At 52.6% G+C, this 21479-nt stretch overlaps 9 protein-coding genes across 9 annotated transcripts; 6 read left to right on the top strand and 3 right to left on the bottom strand.

Moving 5' to 3' along the window:
* Nucleotides 1-781: 781 nt before the first annotated feature.
* J4E88_002987 (uncharacterized protein) lies at nucleotides 782-1169 on the top strand (the record flags this gene model as incomplete). The annotated part of the gene is made up of 2 exons (XM_049396642.1): nucleotides 782-1084; nucleotides 1131-1169. The coding sequence occupies 2 exons, from the start codon at nucleotides 782-784 to the stop codon at nucleotides 1167-1169; spliced, it is 342 nt and encodes a 113-aa protein (XP_049257990.1).
* A 159-nt stretch (nucleotides 1170-1328) lies between these two features.
* On the bottom strand, nucleotides 1329-3943 carry J4E88_002986 (uncharacterized protein; the record flags this gene model as incomplete). The annotated part of the gene is made up of 4 exons (XM_049396641.1): nucleotides 1329-1339; nucleotides 1392-3047; nucleotides 3120-3770; nucleotides 3826-3943. The coding sequence occupies 4 exons, from the start codon at nucleotides 3941-3943 to the stop codon at nucleotides 1329-1331; spliced, it is 2436 nt and encodes an 811-aa protein (XP_049257989.1).
* A 411-nt stretch (nucleotides 3944-4354) lies between these two features.
* J4E88_002985 (uncharacterized protein) lies at nucleotides 4355-5845 on the bottom strand (the record flags this gene model as incomplete). The annotated part of the gene is made up of 4 exons (XM_049396640.1): nucleotides 4355-4907; nucleotides 4961-5075; nucleotides 5128-5425; nucleotides 5477-5845. The coding sequence occupies 4 exons, from the start codon at nucleotides 5843-5845 to the stop codon at nucleotides 4355-4357; spliced, it is 1335 nt and encodes a 444-aa protein (XP_049257988.1).
* Nucleotides 5846-7703: 1858 nt separating this feature from the next.
* On the top strand, nucleotides 7704-9289 carry J4E88_002984 (uncharacterized protein; the record flags this gene model as incomplete). The annotated part of the gene is given in 2 exon segments (XM_049396639.1): nucleotides 7704-7707; nucleotides 7719-9289. The coding sequence occupies 2 exon segments, from the start codon at nucleotides 7704-7706 to the stop codon at nucleotides 9287-9289; spliced, it is 1575 nt and encodes a 524-aa protein (XP_049257987.1).
* A 522-nt stretch (nucleotides 9290-9811) lies between these two features.
* Nucleotides 9812-10446, top strand: J4E88_002983 (uncharacterized protein; the record flags this gene model as incomplete). Its single annotated transcript, XM_049396638.1, has 2 exons — nucleotides 9812-9977; nucleotides 10025-10446. 2 exons carry the CDS (start codon nucleotides 9812-9814, stop codon nucleotides 10444-10446), a joined length of 588 nt encoding a protein of 195 aa, XP_049257986.1.
* A 1040-nt stretch (nucleotides 10447-11486) lies between these two features.
* J4E88_002982 (uncharacterized protein) lies at nucleotides 11487-12149 on the top strand (the record flags this gene model as incomplete). The annotated part of the gene is made up of 1 exon (XM_049396637.1): nucleotides 11487-12149. One exon carries the CDS (start codon nucleotides 11487-11489, stop codon nucleotides 12147-12149), a length of 663 nt encoding a protein of 220 aa, XP_049257985.1.
* A 462-nt stretch (nucleotides 12150-12611) lies between these two features.
* J4E88_002981 (uncharacterized protein) lies at nucleotides 12612-14189 on the top strand (the record flags this gene model as incomplete). The annotated part of the gene is made up of 1 exon (XM_049396636.1): nucleotides 12612-14189. One exon carries the CDS (start codon nucleotides 12612-12614, stop codon nucleotides 14187-14189), a length of 1578 nt encoding a protein of 525 aa, XP_049257984.1.
* Nucleotides 14190-16201: 2012 nt separating this feature from the next.
* On the bottom strand, nucleotides 16202-16921 carry J4E88_002980 (uncharacterized protein; the record flags this gene model as incomplete). Its single annotated transcript, XM_049396635.1, has 2 exons — nucleotides 16202-16616; nucleotides 16665-16921. 2 exons carry the CDS (start codon nucleotides 16919-16921, stop codon nucleotides 16202-16204), a joined length of 672 nt encoding a protein of 223 aa, XP_049257983.1.
* Nucleotides 16922-18336: 1415 nt separating this feature from the next.
* Nucleotides 18337-19941, top strand: J4E88_002979 (uncharacterized protein; the record flags this gene model as incomplete). The annotated part of the gene is made up of 1 exon (XM_049396634.1): nucleotides 18337-19941. One exon carries the CDS (start codon nucleotides 18337-18339, stop codon nucleotides 19939-19941), a length of 1605 nt encoding a protein of 534 aa, XP_049257982.1.
* Nucleotides 19942-21479: the final 1538 nt, after the last annotated feature.

Here is a 21479-nt window from a genome sequence, read left to right as displayed (position 1 = left end):
GACGTCTTCGATCTTGGAGCTGGAACTGTGAAATTGGTCTCTCATCGTCAGTACCAAAAGCACGGCACATGCAGAAACTTCATCATTTCCGACTACGAGAGTGGCGCGTTCTGGCCGCGAAGTGGATGCTCTAAATGAGATGGCTGGAGCCCTGGAGCCTAGAGAGGCCAAAGACACGCTAAATTGCGGCATGAGCTCACGCGACGCGTCAAGCTTCCGACACTGCGCGATGTGCCAGCAACACGTGGAATATGACTTCATTTCTTATGTACCTCAAGCTGACAAAAACAACGATAGCAGTGATGAAGAGACGGCAGCGATTCAGTGAGTACCGGGAGGCATCACGACCAGCGATACCAGAATATACCGAATCGTTCATTCCTCTCTGAGAACGCCGGCAGCGTCAAGCGAGACAAGACATGCGCTAGATCCTCGACCATCAAATATTTGCACCTGCATAGACACTCGAAATGAAAGAGCAACGAGAAGTATCTATTGTCCATCGCCGCTTTCACACTTCCGTTTCCAAATATGGGTGTTTAACCGGCGGCGCATCACTGGACGATGGCGCTGCATGATTAGATGGAACTTCATCAACCCATATTGCGCCGCGTACTGGATCGCGAATTCTCGGTAGAGAAAGCCCTCTGCCGCGTGGCGCCCACGGTTCCTACAAGATTCAGATCGTCTGCAAAGAATCCTAGACGCTTGGCTCTATCCATCTCAGAGCACTCAACATCTGAATCGATCCGACACACACCAAAGGTTCCTACCGCCCACAATGTACATCTCAGCGCTCATCACGACTGCACTCTTTGCTACCGCTGCTCTCGCAACACCATACCCGTGGGCCGCACCACAGGCCAGCATCGCCCCTTCACCCAGCGGAACGCGTAAACACAACCGCACGCATAGCCACAGGCACAAAGAACCGACACCGACGTTCAAAGAGCCATGCAAATGCGCTATGCCGATTGTGCCGATGAACTTGCTCAGCACGAATGAGAAGTGCTTGATGAAGCATGCTGCTGAGATGGGCTGCTACATGAGCTCTAATGGTGGATGCCCGTCGCCGGCGCCTGCTGTGAGTATGAAGCTAGAGAGGAAGAAGGTTTGCTGACGAGGTGTAGTGTGGACTTGGACCGCTGCCGGGTATTCCTATGCACTAGACAGCGATGCAAAGAGACGATGGGAACTATGTATTGGATGTGGTAGGGAAGCGACTGAGTCGATTGCCAAACGTGTCATGCCTCGCCTATGATGCACGGGATTTACTCATGCATATACCTCTCAAAAGACTTCCCAAAGCCCTACCATCCCCGAATCTTTCACAGCACATCTTGCTGTTATACGACGTTCCCGGTGACACTACTCCGCCCTTCTTCTCTTACCTTGAGTCCCACCAACACTACCATCCAATGCCCTCTTGCTAACACCCGCATCTCTAACCACCCTTAGTCTGTCCTTCTTCAATTCCCCAGCATGTCTACCTGCGACTTCTTTATCTGGACAGTCATTCTCGCCAGGCTCGATCAGCGGCTCGATGTTTGCCTCCTTCAGCAGCGCAGGAACTTCGCTAAGCATGGCTTTGTACCGACCTTTCTCTCTGCACCAGTGTATGAGTGCGGTCAGCGGACCGGCATCCACACCTGTAGGCAGCGACTGCAAGCCATGGGTGAGGGCAAGAAGCGGGTAGTCGATCTTCTCCCATACATCGTAGATCCACCCTTCCGCAGTATAGCTCGAAGTCAGGTCGACAACCGTGGAATCGATGACCGGAGCGGGTGTAGGTGATGGTGTATCCTTCCCGACCTCATCAATATCCATCTCTTCGACCTTAACGCAATCCCTCTTCTTGGCAACCTTAGCTGCCTGTGCAATACTGTTTGCCATCATGATCTCATCGCCCTGAAGCCCTCGTGTCATGATAAGGAAATCCCGTATCAGAGTCCCAGTCACGCCCGCCCTTGTCAATCGCTCAGCTGCATGACCCCAGTAGTAGTGTTGAGGAAAGTACGACAGTAGCTCCACGATCGTGAACTCGGTGTCGCCAAGGAGGGCCATGTCGACCATGACGGATGTCGCGACACTCTTGAACGGGCAAAACTGGTTCTTACCCTTGGCTCCACGATCTTGGTTCTGAAGCAATACGACGTGCTTGCTCTCCGGTGTAGTCGGGCCCGATTGTATGGCAAGCATCATCAGCTCAGGAATGGGTGACTTGAGTCTACGCTGGGAGCGCATTGCACCAGTCCCTCGCCAGTTCATATCAGGTGTGGGAATGAAGTCCATCTCAGGGTTCATCTCTTTGAACGATAGCCAACGCCAAGCATCACAGATGTCGAATACCTTGTCCGGGCAGTCTCGGGCTTCGCTCCATGGATAAGTGATTACGGGCGCGAAGGTATCGGAGTCGATGGGGTTGCTAATCTCATAGCTGCCGAGCTGCTCGTTCGTGGCATTGGAAGGGGCGTGGAAGTCGATCTGGCCCTTCCATGGCAATGTCCAATCAGTTCCTTCGAAGTTGAAGATCTCGGCGTCACTCCCATCGCTGAGCTTAAGCATTTCGGGCAACATGCCATACTCGGGGTGCAGCTCGCCACCTGGTACATACTTGTGGAGACCTTGTTGATGAAGTTCCTCGCACGTAAGCGGCATAGGCCCAACCGGTGTAAGCTTAAACGCTTGACGATACGGGTCGAAGGCGATGGGCAGGAGACCAGACCATGAGACATGCTTCCACCCCATAGGGAGCACGAGCTTCTGAACCAGGGTAAAATCTGGCAACCCGCCGATAATCGGGACGAAGGCCTGATGAAAGAGAAGGCGTGGGTCCAGAGAAGGATATGGGTATGACGGGTGTGTGCTCCCTCCGGGCGGATATTGCAACTGCCATGACAGCGAGTGAACAGTGGGCAGTCCATCGAACGGTACAGGGTTGGCCTTGATAGGCTCAGTGCTGAAGCTGAACTCTGGATGTGCCGAAGACTCCGTTGGTTTCGTCGCGGGCAACAATTTGCGAAGAGTCTTGGGCGCTGCGATTGGTACTTGAACATTGTCTTGATTAAGGAATGAAAATTAGCGGAAACACTGATAACACTAGGAAGTGCAAGACTTACACGATGGCTTGGGCTGTGTGCGCAGTCTGGTACTGCGACGTGTGGCCGTCGGGTTCAGAGACTCTTCAAGTTCGCGAGCCAGTTTCGCATCAGCCCCAGTATCATCCTCGGGAGTCTGGGAGATCATAGGCTTCAAGCCGTCGTCGTTCGCCTTGTCGTTGTCAATAGGAGACTGCGCTGGTACCGAAAACTTATTGGTAGTGTGATTCGCCTTCACTAGGACGGTTTCAATGTCGTTCTTGGTCTCCTCGAGAGAAGTCTGCCATGATAGCTCCTCTTGCGCAGAGCTAGCTGGAGGGATAGTTCGTGTATAGTTGCGAAATGTCGGCGTTTCTGGGGATGGTAGTCCATGCCAAAGGATCGGCACGCGGTTCTTCTTGGGCGTGGATGGCTGCTCAGGCTGCCCTACACCTCCGTCCTCGCTGTTGGCGCTAACAGTCTGACTGTATGGCTTCTGGTCGCCGGAGTCACTCTTGCCGTCGAACACGTTGAAGAGACGTGACAATGCTGCGTCGCGTCGTTGATTATGCTTTGCAGTCTCCACCGCCGCAGTACCAGAAGCGCGGCTTTCAACGCGTCGCTGATAGCTTGAATACTCATCGGAGAGATCATCGTGAGCTTCAGGTACGACCTGCGGCGAGTTGACGTTGCCTGCTTATGTGTTAGTATTCAATTCTCGCCCACTTCATGTATCCGCTAAACTCACTAGAGCTAATGTAAGCCTCTCTGCTTGGAGAAGGCGTACGCCACGTATGTCCCATGGTTTCGAACGTTGATTGCGTGTTTGCGGTCGAAAGGTACGGATCGGTGGGAGGAAGCAGCATGCTGGGCGAGTCGAAGTCAGAGACCTCTGTTAGCGTTGCAGCGAGGAAGAGGAGTGGTGATAAGAGCGATGATATCGATATGCCAAATGCGGAAGATGAGGATGACGAGAGGTGCTGGCTTCACCTTCACTTCTGGCGCACGGACGCGTCGTTGTGAGCGCTAGTCGCGTGGAAGTGGAGGTGACGGCGGCAAGACATGAGAGAAGAGAAGCTTTCCCAGTCGCTTTAGATGGTGGACAGCTAAAGTGTGCGACAGCATATCAAGATGCGAGCAGAGTTCTTAGAAATAAAGACGAATGTAGACTTGACAGACGACAATGCCATCTTGGCTTGCTATTACGAATCATGGTTGATAGACAGCCGGTTATACCAGCTGCAATAGAACAAAGCTGAGCTAATACCTACATGTGTCTACCATGTAGTGCCTAATGCGCCAATCGCTGGGCCTTCGCCATCGAAGAACTCCTCATCCAACAGGCTGAGCAATACCTGTTGGCCCACCCACTGTTCCTCAGCTGCAGGCCTGATCCTCTCCGGAGGCAAGACGAAGCCAAAGTCACCGGTATCGGGCAATTCGATGGTCATGGAGAACTTGGCGCGACCGATGGTGTACACATGGTCGATAGACGCACCGGTTGTCGGGTACAAGGTTGCTCCACTAGGGCCGTAGGTGTAGGTAGTCGCGTTGGTCGAGTAGTAGGCAATGTTTTCGCTCATCAGGGCAGCGGCCTTGGTCCACATACCGAGCTCTGGAGCGTAGAGAGTCTCCTTGTGGCCGAATGGGTACAGGATCAGCTGGGAGTAGCTGTGCCAGTCAATGTATAGCTTGATACCTTGCTCATCGCGGATCTTGCGGATCAGGTTGTCCATTCCCAGGTTCTCAGGCGTGTCGCGGGGCGCTTCTCCCCTGTATGTCTGCGAGCATGGGTCTGTTGAAGCTCCGCGTGGGTCAGCATCCCAGTTCCTGAGGTTATATGTCAGTGCATGCCATACGCATAGGGCAGAAACTTCGCTTACGTCTCCCAGTTGCGGTTCACGTCGCGACCATAGCATGTCTGATTGGCAGCGTTCGATGGTGGCGGCATACGGTTCTTGCGCCATAGGCGGTCGTCTGTTTGAGAAAAGACGAAGCCTAGCATGTATTAGCAAAGACCAGTGGATCTATCCTTGGCGATGTGACATACCATCGGGGTTGACAAAGGGAAACATGTAGATGTCGTAGTTATCCAGAATGGCTTGGGTGTAGTTGTTGCCTGCCTTGTATTCGTAGGTGAGGGCCTTGGCGATATACTCGATGGTCATAGCAGTGATCCATTCACGAGCGTGAACAGTTCCGTGGTAGATGACCGCAGGCTTTCCTGGACCGTCTTTTCCATAGAGATGAACGCCGAACATGTCGCGCCCCTCAAAAGATGTTCCAGTGCTCGTCCAGTTCGAATTGTCTGGGAACGATTCCTGTAGATCGCGCCACCACGTAATGTGCTAATAATGGCCAGTCAGCTTTGGATCGAATAGCAGTGACACATCACCTACGTCTTCATACGGGTGGTAGCTATCAAACCAAGCGTCTTCTGAACCGTTAGTTTGCCTCTTCCAGGCCTTCTTGACGTGCGATTCCCGGGCGATAGAATCGGCGAGGTTCTCATGCAAGGTTCGGGACTTGAGCCCCAAAGCCTTGAAAGCGTCCAACTGCCCTGGTGCAATAAGAACATCCAGGTTTCCACGAATCTCGTTTAAAGTCTCGTGAGGAACAGCAGCAAGAGCTCGCTTTGCTGCAGCATATTGGGATCCAGTAGCTCGGACGCGATGGACTTGGTACCCATCATATGTACGAGGCTGTGGGCTGCGGATGGTCGCACCTGCAACGAGGGATAGCCAGGCAAGGCTGAGTACGAACTTCATGATGTTGTTCCGCCACGGAAGCGATCAATTGACGAGCGTGAGGTATTCAAGATTGTAGAAGATGGGCTTTATATAGCTGACCATCTTCCTCACCTAGGCGCATTTTAGTTTGCTGGCACCATGATAAGCACAAAGCGTGTTCTTCCAAGCCCTGACCATGGACATTGGCAGCTCAACGTGCGCACGGTGACATGATTGATGTTGCCCAAGAGCCCGGTTAATCATGGATGAGGTGTAATCGGGACGTTTCCCCAAGATGTGGTGGCCTTGACCTGCCAGTTCTGCACTAGACCTGCCATGGCATTCCTGGGCGAGGGGTAGCAACGTCATCTGCGGGCTTACTTTGTTCGTGAGCAAATACGTTATTTCGGTGGAGGTAAGCCGAGCACGTTCTGTCGCGTTGCGTCTACAGGCATAGGTTGCGGCGTAGCAGGCTGGGCGGAGTTGCTGCTCAGGCGGGCTCTAAGGCTGTCCTCCGCAAATTGCCCAAGTGCGACGATGTCAGGGCCAGGAACAATATAGTGAGATCTGAGCATCTCCAGGCAATCATTGTACCGAACGACCCTGCGAACTGGTCGTACTGTAATGCACCGACCCGGATGCCGCAAGGAAATGAGGGGAAGCCGCGGATAGAGTGAAGAACCTTGGAATAATCTCCGGACGGAAGCGGCGCTAGAGTGGAACCGGATAAGCGGCTTCCCCGACGGATTGGCCTCGAGTGCTGCCGCTGCCGACCCCATCCGTGACCCCAATCATCGCATCGCATCACATCACATCAGCGACTGCAGCATCGACCAAGATACGAATGCCATGGAGAACGGCAACTATTGTTTTCTTGAGGCCAACTGTTTGCCGACCAATACGGCCACCGCATGCTACAGCCAGAGCTTGCAGAAACATTTGCCATCCAGCAATCTAAAGTCGTCCGCAGACATTCAAGTATCGACTTTGCTAGCAGATGATTAAAGTGCAGTAATGTCTGTCATTAAGGTTGTTACATCGGAAACACAGCTCAAGAGCCAGAACCTCACGTCAAACCGTCTACATCGTTGGCGCCGGAGATTTTGCTTCATGCTACACGATGATGAGAAGCAATCGACAGGCCGGGATGTATATCTTGAGTCTGTGCAATGTCGGTTATCAGGTCGCATTCTTCGCATCACCAGAATCAGTCTGTCTTGAGTCTTCTTACGAGCATTGAAACAAAGAGTCGAACAATGTTCGACTCGACGTCTTTGTTTCCTTGTCGCCTCGGCCTCCACACACTCCTCTAGATGTGCGGTCCTCCTGTTGTATACACAGTGTCTTTAGTACACATAATGGCGAGTGAAAACAATACTGGCCAGCAGGTGCTGAACTTTCACTCCACCACGGTAAACTCCCCTTCTTTCGATTTGATATTATCCCACGAATCTCAACTTCAGTGAGCACAACTCAACTGTCTCACCCCTGACCAGCCAAAGCAACTGTTTTACCCTATACTCAGGCTGCATTGATACCATGTCTCCAATCACATTCACGCGGGACGAAGTCCAGGATATGCTCGACCGAGCACAATTAAATGCCGGCCATCTCTTCGCGAACCTCCCAGACGTGCGCGAACTGCTTCAAACACAGCATCAAGAGAGCCTGATGGAATGCAACTCCCGGGGTATTGATCAAATGAAGGTGCTTCATCAATCAATGCATGAGGAGTGCAAGATCATCGATGGCCACAACAAACACCGCCTTGGGAAGGCGAGAACCGCCTTCAATGATCGCGTTATCGACCCCATGATTGCTGTAGAATACAGGGAAGAAGAAAATATCCCTGCAGACCTCCGGTGGTATCCACTACACGCTGAGGTTGCAATCCACGATGGGTACGCTACAGCTCATCTCTTTGATCAGCCTGAAAGTGACGAAGAAGACTACCAAAACTATCCAGAAGACCAACCTGCCTTCATTGGAAATGGAAACGAATCCCCAATTCCTGTCGCTAACCAAGACATTGCTTCCAGTAAGATTGTCAAAAGGAAACCGATTCCCGAAGGAAGGAAATCCACAGGCCCCGGTAGCCCAAAATATGATAAATTGAAGGATGCGCCTTCGGCTTGGCTAGATCTTCCCCATGGCAACCTAACATTGGCAGAAACACTTGCTTTCATTCCGCATGCCATCAAATCCTTCGACATCATGGACCGTTTTCTCCACAATGGCGCCCTATCGGGGACCTTTGCAGACATGATTAACCATTACCGAGACATGCCGTACGGTCCGATCACGAACAATACGGTATATCGGATGATGAAGGGACCAATGCTCCATCGCGCGAAGACCGAGCCGACTTACGAGGATTGGACAGTATCCAAACATACGACTTTACCGAAACCTGCTGGATTTAATCCCACCAGTGTCAGCGTAGCAGGCTTTGCCCCACCTTACAACTTCAACTCCCGTGAAAGGGCTGTGGCAACCACTCAGTCCCCTCCTAGCATTCCATTTCGCGATATGGCAAACGGAGTGAAGATCATGCCTTCGGGACATGATGCGCTAGATCTTACACGATGTGTGCAGTATTGCGTGAAGAATAACGATTCGAGCTGGCAATATCCTCAAGATTTCCAGAACCTGGTTGCTCGACTCGGGGGTGCTTCTACTGTGCACCCATACCATCACGACGATGCTGCAATTCGGAGACACACTTCCGAGAAGAAGCGGAACAATGCAAAGCGAGCCGGTGCACGACAGCGTGATAGGAATGGGCGCCTCATGAAACAGCCGAAGAACTTGGTGGTTGACTCGGATGAAGAAGAGATACTGGATGAAGACTCTGGAGAGGAGTCTGAAGCAGATCTAGATAACTTCGATTTTGATGCTTTGGACATTGACGATGATGAGCCAGTCACTACCACTAAGCAGGGTTCGAGGCGTAAGAATGTCATGGAAGATGACACGTCGGACGAAGATGAACTCATGCCGCGAACCCGTAACTCGTCGAAACGCAAGCGTACTTTCAATGGAGACGAAGACACCTCACCTAAGCAAAAGTCCAAGCGCAGCAAGAAGACGTCGCCAAGGACACCTGCACGTCGCTCACCAAGAACCCGGTCGTCATCACGCCTTAGCAAAGAGGTGCTGCCTGAAGCGGACGACTCTGATTCTGATTCTGACGCTTATGCCGGACCCAAGAAGCGGACCAAGAAGGCCAAAGTTAGCACGCGATCGTCTCCTCGCGGCCAGCGCTTCGGTGGCTCATATGATATCCAGAACGCCGTAGATGGCGAAGAAGATGATGACGAAGAGGACGAGAATGAAGTAGAACACACTCTAGCTCCGAACAGGCAGATCCTTACTCCGGCGGAGATGCGTATGGTTGGCCGCACGGGGAACACGGGTGTAAACAACGTTGTCGAGGATGACGAAAGCGATATGGGAGAAGATGACGAGGACTTTGATTGGTGAGTTGAGAGCGATTCACGTTGGCGGCATTACGATGGAATGTAACATGTCTTTTCTTCGCGACAGTGCATCCTTCTAGGCCTGTCTCCTGTTGTGGCATCATATGGCATATATAAATAGAGTGAATAGGGCTATGTTCTTACGAAATACGCTTGCTTTTGTTGAATGAACAGTATTCTCCTCATCAGCGCACTGCTCACTGTGGTTCATCACGGTGAAAGCATGGTACTGTCTTCGAAGACGAATATGTTCTATGACCTCTCCGTCTTTCCCATTTGTGCCAATTTGACTGGCCCAGCTTCCAAATACGGTAGCACACCAATCTATTGCTGAGACGGTGAGAGTGCGCGCACTAAGTCGTTGCCTTGGCAATAACGGGCTCCACGCTCACTTTTGTCCCACCCACAAAGCCAAACTGAGTTCTCACACTACAGTCACACCCAATCATCTCTGCTACTTCAATTCAAATCATCTTACACGCAGAAAACAACATCCTGGAAGTACCGGCGACGAGCTGTCGGCATCATGGCTTACGGTTCGGTCGCCACGCTCAGCACCGTCGAGACGAGGACTGGCGGCAACGAACCTGCCGTACCGTCTTCGAGACAGCACAATAGGCTTCATGGCTATGGCCAACTTGTTGGCGTCTCCAGCGTTCCCCTCATCGGTTCAGAGCGTCCGAATGCTCCAGGTAAATTCCCCTCGAATCTACATCGATCTTGCACTAACTCCGCACAGTTACGACCATGCTCCCTCCCGCTGTCAACGTTCCGCAGTCTTCGCGTCCAGTAACTACACCAGCCGACGAGTATGCCAGACTTACTCGCAGGCAGCGCCGCGACGCCAGAGAGAAGAAGCGAATCCAGAAAGCCGCGCGGGCCGCTAGAGATGAGCTCTACAGGGCCCGACAGGTTGTCAAGGACGCTCAAGAAGTAGCCCGAGCTGCTAGAGTTCATGCCTCCCGATACTCTTATATCCCAGCTCCCAAGAACACTAGAGCGATCTCTTCGACTCCTCGTACTGTCAAGAGCAAGAACTCTAAGACCAAGTCTGCGGGTTCGGTCCATTCCGCTCCCATGGATATGGATGAGACGTGGTCCTGGATAAAGGAGAGCTCGTCAGCAGCCTCTCATGATGGCAGCGCGCGTGATCCTCGCTGATCTCCTGGGGCACGGTGATGGAGTGGATCTCGGGATGGCTGCAAGGAGGTTTTGTCTGTGAGGGACTATAACTTTGTTAACTAGATATCGTACATCGTGTATCTACGCTTGTAGAAACTCTGATAATGGGGTGTTCTGCGAAGTGTCAGTGACCTGAAAGCTTTGTCTTGCAAGTTACCAATCCAGCGGGCACTTCCGCTTCTTTGTCCCCCGAGGTGGACAAGCAATTTACAGCCCCGTCTCACATCTTAGAAAAGCAAAAATGTGAAACACACCATTGAATAGAAGATCCTGTGGGGCGAAAATCGTGCATTACATACACTGTGAAGGCTAGCGCTGGTTCGTAGCTGCCCAGGTGGCCTGCCGCCCACTTATGCAGCCGCGATGTGAATTGCGCCTGCTGTCTCCGGGCCCGCGCCCGCCACCCCCGCTTACTAACCCCAACCTGACTCCCAATATCAGCTGCCTTGCAATTTTCTTCCTGCTTCCTCCCTCTTATCTTGCGCTCTCATAATCGCGCTTCTCGCTTGTGATGCGCGTTTTATTTTGCGGCGGTAGGCACGGCGCTGCCGACGATGCCCGGGCCCGCTTTCGGCGATAGCGCCTACCTGATTGTCCGAAGAGCAAGTCACCACCCACAGCCGCTACTGTGAACCATGGAAAGCAGTCAATCGACACGCGCGTTTAGAAGGTCCTTACCGGGATACAAACCCTTTCTCCTTAGGTAACATCACACTCTTAATACTACGTCGTCGCACAATGGGGCAACTCTCTCGTTTGTCTCTCACGTCCACCACTGCCTATTGAGGTCATTCTCACCATGGTGAAAACGGAGGACGTGAGAGGATCATCGTATAGCTCGGCGTACAATAGCTTTGTGGCTTTACATCACCACCCCGAGGGTTCAAGACCTCAATGCGAGCCTTGGATCACAACTCAACCAGACAGTCAAAAGCTACACTCCGACAACGCCCACGACACCCACGACACTACACATTGCGCAAAAGAGCCACTATCACCAACTACCCGGCCGCCTCACTATGGCTCCAGCTCATTTACACTCACAGCGCGTTGGACACCCACGCAACTACGGTTTCCGCAAGTCTAAGAGAACAGAAGACGCCCACGCACTGCCCAGCTACCAGCAGAAGACTCATTTTCACGGCTACTTTCACGGCACCCCGCCACCCGATCCACCTCATATAGCGCCGATCATCCCTATACAACAAAGACGAATTCCGCTGGCGCCCTACTTTCATGAGAATGTTGCGATGAGTGCGCAGGCTGCGGCGTACGAAGATGCTGTCACCACGAGAGTCTGGCGTAACGAGTGGGAAGTCGTGCCAGAAAACTTTGGCCCATCTCGACCTCTACTCCTTCTCAACCGGCCTGCGAACGTCGACCTAATGAGTCACACATGGGAAACGGAGTCAGTTCATCTGTGTCACTGGGATCAATACCACGAGCCAGAAGGCGTGCTTTCTCAACGCCTGGCAAAAGAGAGAAGGGTTAGGAAAAAGAAGCTGCTCTTGGGAAACAGCAGATTCGAGCAAGATAAGAGACGCAAGAAGGTGAAGCTGGCAGCTGCGACTGCGGAGGTTATCGATTTGACTCAAGATAATACTGTTGAAGGTGGAAACTTCCCGAGTTATGCTGGCATCAAGGAAGTTTGGAACTATCCGCCAGGATATTTTCCCAGCTGAAAGGGTGTTTGAAGCTGCTAGGCCTCTGAGTCCGGCATTGGTACGCCTTTAATGGTGCCACATTCAGAAAGTCTTGGAGATATTATACGAGATCAGCATGAAAGCCAGATCATATTCACTTCCTTCAGAATGCCCTCGTTCTTCAATCTTTCCAAGGCGATGATTTTCGGCGCAGAAATGAAGCTCTCTTATCGAACATACTAAGGGATACGAAGCCATGGTAGAATAGGCTTCACCGCAACTGTCAGTGAAAGTTAGTTCACTCTCTTCGTATTCACTCTGCTTGCTGTTGCGCCTCAAGTATATCAACCGCTCTACTCTGCCCTTGGCACAGACCCACCACCTCGCAACTTACCACCACTCTCGCTAGAATCTACTAGAATTGACTGTAACTGTCCCGAAGATAGTATGAGTTTCACGGAGCCTGATACAGGCTACACGCCATTACCACACCGAAACGCAATGCAAGCGGGCCCTGGAGGTTCGCCTACGCCACATCAACTCCCTACAAAGAAGGGTGATGACACAGCAGTGCCAAAAGCTCCTGCGAGAGGAAAGCCTCGCGCTCAATTCCTGGTTGACATTCCGGCCCACGAGTATAAGCTACGTTGCGATAGACCAATCAATGCAACTCTCGTGGATCTGATCGTAATACTCCCACAATGGTTCCGCAATCCTGCTGTCGCATACCGCATGTTGAATAACGGCATCACTGCTGCAGTTCACTTTGCAATTCTGGACAAGCATCGTCACCTCGGCTTGGCCAGTTCCGAGGAAGGAGAGCGCGCCCGCGACCATATCTCGGACACATATCGAAAGACGATGCGCAGAACTTACCCAACCTGGACCAAAGCGAAGCATTACGTCCCAGGTAACTGGGATAAGTCGGTGATGTGCATCAACAATTTCCTTCCGGAAGCTGCAAAGAAAGCTGATTATGTTCCACCGCCGTCAATACCATTCAAGAACTTAGCGATTGGCCTGAAGAGTTTACCCCAGGATGACGATGTGGGCGATCTTACTCGCGCATTGAACTTCGCGCTGCGGTACCAGAAGCTTGATGAGCACGGTCAGATGACGGACTTTATGTTCCCGGACGATATCCAGCTCATTCTTAGATGCATTGGTCCCACTGAAACTACCCGAGATCGTTACGATGAGGCTGTCATAAGTCGGTACTCCGAAGCGGTTCGAGTGGCAGAAAGTGAGCGTCGTAAGCAGCTGAATGAACAGCGGCGCCAGCGACAGGCTGCCGAGGAGGAGGCTGCTCAGTCTGTTCCCTATTTCTACCCTGGTCAGCCTTCGCCGCTTGGAGCTTTTCCGATGGATCAACTGGCTCAACAGCAAATGCAGCCGACGGGCGGCTTCTCGTCCTGGGACGAAGGGTACAGCAGCATGCCTCCGACGGGAATGGGCGTTTTAATGCCGAATGCTGTACAGCATCCAACGGCGATGGAAGCCAACTCCCAAGATTTACCCCAGTGGCCTCCACAGATGCAGTCACATCCCCAAGAGTACAACGGGTTGAACTTCAATGAGCACAGCTATAGCCACCCACTCCAAGCGCACCCAGTACGATCGAGGTCGCAAGAGGCCGCTGCGGCAGTAGCATCAGAGCTCGTATACCAGGCTTCTCAGCCAGCCCAGGTAGACTTGCCCGCCATTCCCGATATCTGCATACCCGAAGGCTATGTACAAGACGACAACGCTTTCCCCGACTCTTGGCTATACCTCGATCCCCAGGAAGCAGCAGGGCAAATGGATGCACTCATGGCAGCAAACCAGACCTTTGACTACAGCGACGTGGAACGATTGGCGTCGACGTCGCTTGTGCCTCGGTTTTCTTATCATCCTGGCATGCGTTTGTTGGATTGTCCGGAGGCGCAAGACCCGAACAATTGGGGCGAGCTGGCTCGTGCGGCGCGGTGGGCGCGGTCCCATACGCATCCTTGTGGCCGTGAATTCACGGTCGGAGATATCGATGCTGTGTTAGCTTATTTTGAAGGCCCGGGGGCGCAGTTTGATCAAGCTGGAAGTTGATCTGCTTACCGGACTTTGAAGTGTCAGTGATCTGAGATGACACGTAGTTACCGTATCGTTAAGAATTCATGTAAAGGCAGAGAAAGTCAAGATGTAAACTCGCCTTGAGCGATACTGTTTCCCCAAGATGGAACGTCAATACACGTTTGAAATAGAATAACATCAGTTCTGTGACGTAGTTTTCTTCCGCTTGGTATGATATGCAGTGATTCTGACGTTATCTAGCATTGGCGCGTTTTGCGCATGAGTCTCTAGGGCTGACACGCATCTTGCGAGACGTCGGCTAGTACCCCTCCTTCCTTCTAACGTCAGCCTCAGTATAGAGCTATAAGATTAGCATGTATATTTGCCTATGAACTTACGACTGTTTTCGTACAATATATTTACTTGTCTGTGGTCGATACTTAATTACGAAATTGTACCTTCTCAGACTGCTTCGTCCAACCCATTCGTACCACCAATATGCGGGCTCTTCGCTACTATGGGACCGAGGACATGCGTCTGGAACACGACGTTCCAGAGCCGGTATGTGATGCCCACCAAGTGAAGATTCGACCTTCCTTTTGTGGGATCTGCGGGTCCGACCTGCACTTCTACTGCATCCCGGATGCTCTTCCTTTCAAAGACACGCCTCATCCGATCACCGGCGAGACATGGCCTGTAACTCTCGGGCATGAAGTTTCCGAAGACATCGTCGAGGTCGGAGCGCAGGTGCGCAAAGGTCTCAAGGTTGGAGACAGAGTGGCCATCCAGCCTACCATTTGCTGCAAGCAATGCGTTTCGTGCAAAGGCGGCTTTACCAGTTGTTGCGATTCGTTTGGGTTCGTGGGAATCATGGGTTGGGGAGGTGGGTTATCGGATCGGGTGTGCGTAGATGCGCAATTCGTGTTCAAACTGCCTGAGAAAATAACGTCAGAAATCGGAGGTAAGACAGTCGGGAAGCTCACTTGAGGTAGGGAAGAATACTGACAGATTGACGTAGCTTTGGTCGAACCGCTTGCAGTTGCTTGGCATGCTGTCGAACAGTCGGCCGCCAAAGCAGGGGACAACATCTTGATTGTCGGCGCCGGCCCGATTGGTTTGGCCATTCTCCAATGCCTGAAAGCCTTGGATACTGCCCAGGTGATCGTTGCTGAAGTTGCTCAGAATCGAAGGGACTTAGCTCTACGTTTTGGAGCTACGGCGGCGATCGATCCGACGGACGAAGATATGGTCGCCAGATGCAAGATGCTGTGCAATGACCAAGGCCCTGACATTGCTTTTGACTGCGCTGGAGTAGCTGCCAGTATCAAGTCCGCGTGTCTATCAGTTCGAAGCAGGGGAACGGTGGTGAATGTTGCCCAGTGGGGCAAAGAGATCTCCTTCAACCCGGACAACCAGTGAGGATTTCGAGCGAGTTATTGACGCGCTGGATAAAGGAACGATCGATGCTGAGAAGATGATCACGCGTACGATTTCGATGGATAGAGTGGTGGAAGACAGCATTCTCGCGCTGCTACACGAGAAGGATAAACACATCAAGATACTCGTCGATGTCAGAAAGTAGGAGTACTGCTGTCGGATAGTAAGGTTGATGGCATGAAGGCAGGAACGTCCGACGCGTGAATGACGCGTGACAGGAAAGCGGGGACGGGTGGCGAGCACGGGCCATGATACCGCCAAGATCTTCACGCCGGTCGCTTCCTCTCGACGTTCTCTACTTTCCCTTGCAAAGGCTGATCTCTACTGGACCTACGAGATGCTATGGCCGGAGCGATGTATATAGCCGGTCGTTTGAGCCTTGTCGTCAGCATGGTAACATTGGATCTGCGCAGCCGACTGTCCAGATACCTCCGAAGTTTCCTGTCAAGCGTTGGATCGACCTTTGCGACTGTCTCCAGACTCAAGTTCGCACCATCTTCTGGCAATACGGCTTGGTGACATGAACAAGTGGTAGCGGTGAACAGTGGGACTCGTTTATGATTATTCCTCAGGTCGTGTGATCGTTACTAGGATCTGAGAGAGCTAACAGCTCAAGTAGCTATACCGATGTTTCCTCGATGTCTATGAAGAGACTCCTGATCTCCTTCGCTTGCATCTCCTGTTATGGTTTCCTGCAAATCCGATTCATCAGCGCGATGCTGCAGCCCCATCGGTTTGAGCCACAAGTGACTTGTGTCATCGTCGAGCCGCTCGAACCCGTCGTCGCTGACAGCTTTCGGCCCACTGGACTTGGACTCAGCATTCGATGACTTCTTTTTCCCCGACGCGTGAGGTGTTGCTGCGGAGCGACCAAGAAGTGGATGCATCAGAGGCACGCATGCGAGGACTACGGCGAGGCATGGCTCCAGGCCACTGAAGATATTGGCTTTGGGGATAGTATAGGTGATATCGGTAAAGTCCATGCTGGATAGGACGGAGATGCGGAAGGCGCTGACGATACAAGTACTGCTTCGATTAGATCAGAGCTGACGACAGGATCTCATTCGGACTCACAAAATACCCAGGCCGAAAACGGCGACGAGAGTCACTCTTTTGTACGTCGCCATTTGCAGTCGATACAACGGACGCATGGGCAGAAGAAGCACCATGACGTCGGTGACCAAGTTGATGACTCCGGTAATCGTGAATGAGGTGACTTGATCGCCACAGCTTCCTCCAGGAATAGCTTTATCCCAATTGTAGGCGAAAGGCCGGCAAATCAGACAGCCAGCGAGGATGGTTGCGATTGTCCAAGCAACGATGATGGACATGGTCACGTAGGAGCTCCAGACCACCCATCGGATCGGAAAGATCAGAATATACAGAGACAGAATCGAAATCTTGGTACAGCTAAGACTCAGAACCCACAGAAACTGCAGGGGTATGATGAGCTGCGAGAGCTTGGTGATAGGTTCGAGGCCGTACGCTACTACAATGTTCTGGACGTGATCGTAGCCAATGCCGGCATGAAAGACTCCAGTAATGCTGACAGTTTGCAGGCCGATAGCGAAAATCTGCAAAGTGTTAGTAGTGTTGGCGATATCCGGAGCTGAACTTCTTACACAGGCGGCAATGATGAAGTAGTCGGCAATTGTCCATCTTTTGTGAGCAATCGCGTGAGCGATCAGTCGTAGGGTGACGGCCAGTGCAGCAAGAATTGAGAAGCTGAATGCGACACCTAGTACTGCTCTCTGGTCATGAGTTCGAATAGGAAATGTGGTGGTCATATTGTCGTGCAGATCCCGATGCAATACTCTGGTGTGCGACTCACGCGCCGACGTCTGTATCGTCGCAGGCTCGGAGGTGTATAAACAAGCTGGTCCACTGCGGGAAGATGGATCTTGGGGAGGAGCTGGGCATATGAGCTGCCGACTTCCCCGTGCGAAGCCTCGCATTTCTGTTTGCGCACCCCATGTCTTTTCCCGCGCTGATCAAGATACCCCTTGGCTTAGGATTCCAACAAGAAATCCTTCGCAGGCCTGAAGAGCCGTTCCTCACCCGACGTGCCGGCTCAGGCGTTCACCCCGACTAGGCCCACGGCACTAAAGCCGTGACAGCGGCCCCATCCGGCTAGGCTTTGGGGCATATCCTGTGCGGTGTCGTATTCTCGTTGCTGATAGGACGCGTGACCTGCCTTTCCTCTTGTACAAGACCTGCGCATGCGGGCTCTCCCATCCGAGTCTGCCCACTACGCTTCAGGGCCTGAGGAGGGCGGGCTACCGTGTAAAGACCGGATAAAGCGTGTGCCGCGACGCGAACGGTTTCGCTATGCATACCCGAGTAAATCTATATCAGAGCCTCTCAGCCCACACGCGCACGCAGAGCTTGGTTGATGTGTAATGCGATGCTGTCCGGGGAACGTTTCGGGTCTTCCGATTTTGATCACGTCAGTGATGGCGGCAGCTGTGATGGGAGTCTAGTTGCAAGAAGAAGAGCCCATCACGCGCAATACGAGGGCATGGCGCCGAGACACTGCCGTCCAGATCCGAACAAGCTGTTATCACGATTTCGGGGCTTCATACGCGAAAGGTGGCCGTTGTTGCCAAGTGCCGGCTGGGCTAACTCGTTTTGGACATGGCTCCAGGAACAATCCACTTGAGTAATGCCGTGCATGCACGTATCCGCCATTCTGGACACCTACAAGTGGTTGTGTCGCCCACAGCTTTCGTGGGTTGCTCCTCCAGCCATGTCCAGCCTTGTCGTGACCGTCCTTCTGGCCGTGAGTGCCCTGACCGCACTTTACCTTTACAGCAACAAGAGCAAAGATGCATCCGAGAAGCCCCTCCTCAAGCTGCCGCTCATTGGTGATCTCCACAGTTCGCCAATCGAGAAACCACTGGTAAACTGGAGCGCCTGGTCGAAACAACACGGCCCGATTACGGTTCCCAAGCTGTTTGGAATTGTGCCCATTGTCGTGCTCAACTCGTACGAGGCCGTCACTGAACTCTTCAGTCGTCGTAGCCAATGGTACAGCAACCGACCGGCCTCAGTGAGCATGGAAATGATCACTGGGGCTGGGCCAGGTCGTTCCCGATTTACGCTGATGCACGACTATGACGATCACCTTAAATTACACCATCGCATTCTTTCACCAAGTCTTGGTGCGCCGGCGGCAAGCAAGTATCAGCCGCTCATGGAACTCGAAGCTAAGCAATTGCTCTTCGATCTCATCGCTGCCTTGGAGAAGTCCAAAGATGGTTCCACAATCACCACGAAGACGATATATCCTCTGCTCGAGCGGACCCAGTCCAGTGTCATCCTTGCCCTTCATTACGGTCTCCGCATACCCAAGTTCGAAGAGCCAATCCTGCATGAGGTCATTGCAATTCAAGCGAAAGTCACACATCTGGCCGCGAATCCGCAGCTCCCGGATCTTATGCCAGTCCTTCGACACTTGCCTAGTCTAATCTCCCCGTGGCAGCAGTATGCTGACAAGCTTTACGCGGCCCAGGTTAAGCTCTACATGCGCCTCTTTCGCCATGGCAGAGATGCGCCAGGCTGGAACGCCACAAAGCAAGCAATCGCATCCGCACCGAAATATGCTCCCACCGACTCGCCAGTATCCGATCTTGACCTTGCCTTCACACTCGCGACATCTATTCAGGGTGGTATGGAAACGTCCCCTCGTCAGATTCTCTGGCTCTTCGTCGCAGCAATGCACAATCCTGAGATCATGACCCGTGCGCATGAAGTACTAGACAAAGTCGTTGGCAGAGAGCGTCTTCCTACATTCTCGGACCGGCACGACCTCGCCTACGTTGACGCTATAGCACATGAATTGTTCAGATGGCGACCCATATCTCCTGGTTCGATTCCGCGCCGTGCTGATCGCGCGGATGAATTCGCTGGCGTGAAAATCGCTAAGGGTGTGACCATCATGGCGAACGCGTGGGCCATCGGCCGCGACGAGGCAGTCTTCGATCCTTCGCTTGGTGATGCGCAGGATTTTGTTCCTGAGCGCTGGCTGCGTGATGGGAAGGTCCGCGGTGATCTACCACTCCCTGTGTTTGGCCAAGGTCGAAGGATATGTCAAGGAAAGCGTGTCGCTACTGACGGAACATTCATGAATATCGCAAATCTGCTATGGGCGTTTGATGTGGAAGCCATACAGGGAGAAGAGGTGGATCCATGGCAAATGATAGTCGTTGGCTTCATGACTGAGCCAAGGCTATTTAGGTTCCGTCTGAAGCCTCGAGGACCATGGGTGTTGGATGCGGTGAGGAGGGAGTGGGAAAGTACCGAGAAAAGTCTAGAAGGAGTGATGGGCACCGCGAACGACGTCGAGAATTAGCATCCATGCCTAATTTGGTCTGCCTCCTTCGTACTTGATCACTATACCGGAGTCGAACGTCGTCCCATCAGAGCAGTCCGGGCTTACAGGGCCGAACACGATGCCTGCAGCGACCCAGCTTCCCCGATAGACTCGCCGTTGAATGCCGGCGAATTAGCGTATCTGCTGGTCCGATAGTTCTTAGACCCTGGATCATGTATAGGCGTTCGCCTTAGATAGCTCAGTATATGGAGAGGTTACATCCACTGAAACCACACTTCCCCTTTATCCTGAGACCCATCATGACCCAGAGTTTGCGCGGCTCCGTAGTCTCGTTATTGGATGCAAGGTATTGCGAAGATTTTTTCGATATCTGCGCGCCGCTGACCGGTGCCATCCCATGATCGTCTTTGGCCAGAGAGGTCTCGACTGCTGAGTCGTGGTTACGGCCCGATCCCGTTCCTCGCCAATCATGACCTTGCGGTGAGACAAGGGAAGGAGAATCAGCCTAGCCATGTCATGCGTGTGGGTGCGCGAGCAAAACTTGCGTGCGGGACACCTTGGCGAATTGAGTGAGGCCTGAAGATATCGGGTTGCAGCAAATGGAGCCCTCGGGTTTGATGGGCATTGCTAGTGTGCGTTGTGGCAATGCAAACGCACATTACTCATGTGCATGCTGTAACCTACCTCATAGCAGCGCCATTTAGTAGTCTGGCATACAATGCTGGCTTCGCAAAGATGTTGCCGATGACCACATTGCGCTGTTGCGATATCCACTGTGTATTGAAACGTTATCATATTGGTTCGGAAAAAGACCCACGGAGAGAAACCGAGCCGTTCCGTAACGGGAGACCTAGGTAATGGCGTAACGACCTGGAGCGTCGTAGCTGGCTTGCGAAGCACCTAGCAGCAGTAGCAAAACTTAAAGTAATAGGCTTTCCATTATACACGGCTGTCGGAGGCGGTGAATCTGCAGTAATGGATAGTAGCCCTGGGGGTATCCAATCCGCGACAGCCCTGAACGGCTTGTGTACGCCTTGCCTCTCAGCACTCGATGCAACGCGGGTGCTCTGGATCCAATGCAGGTTGCACTCGTGTGTTGACCTTGCATGCAAACTCCGTTGTCGGTCTCTTGAAGCTGTGGAAGGAACTTCACTGTAAGAAGCGGCTGCGCTGCGCTGGGCCACAGGAAATTGATCGATGACGACAGAGTCACGTGATGCGACCTAGCGTGTTCTGCACCTGCCTAGGTACTGTCGCTGCACCTGGGCAACATCGACTGTTCAAGTCCGCACATTGACCCCTCCTGCATTCATCCTCGCACCATATTGTCCGCCTGTTCTGTTGTACACGCCAATGATCTAATCTCGCCTCTCACAATCTGGAAGCCTCGATCGTTATGTTGAGCTTCCGCGTACGCGTCGCTGGGCGTGCAGATCCCGACGCGTCGCAAAGTTTCGTCAAGCGCATTGATGGCGTATCGTTCAGATTCCTGGAACAGCCAGCCGTCCACAAGTGTAGCGAACGTAGCTCATTTGCAACTCCCTGGCTTTCGAAAT

This window comes from Alternaria novae-zelandiae (assembly GCF_023758075.1).
Source record: "Alternaria novae-zelandiae strain BMP 2774 chromosome Unknown scaffold_4, whole genome shotgun sequence".
NCBI classification, from domain to species: Eukaryota; Fungi; Ascomycota; class Dothideomycetes; order Pleosporales; family Pleosporaceae; genus Alternaria; species Alternaria novae-zelandiae.
This window is presented reverse-complemented; position numbering and strand designations above follow the sequence as displayed.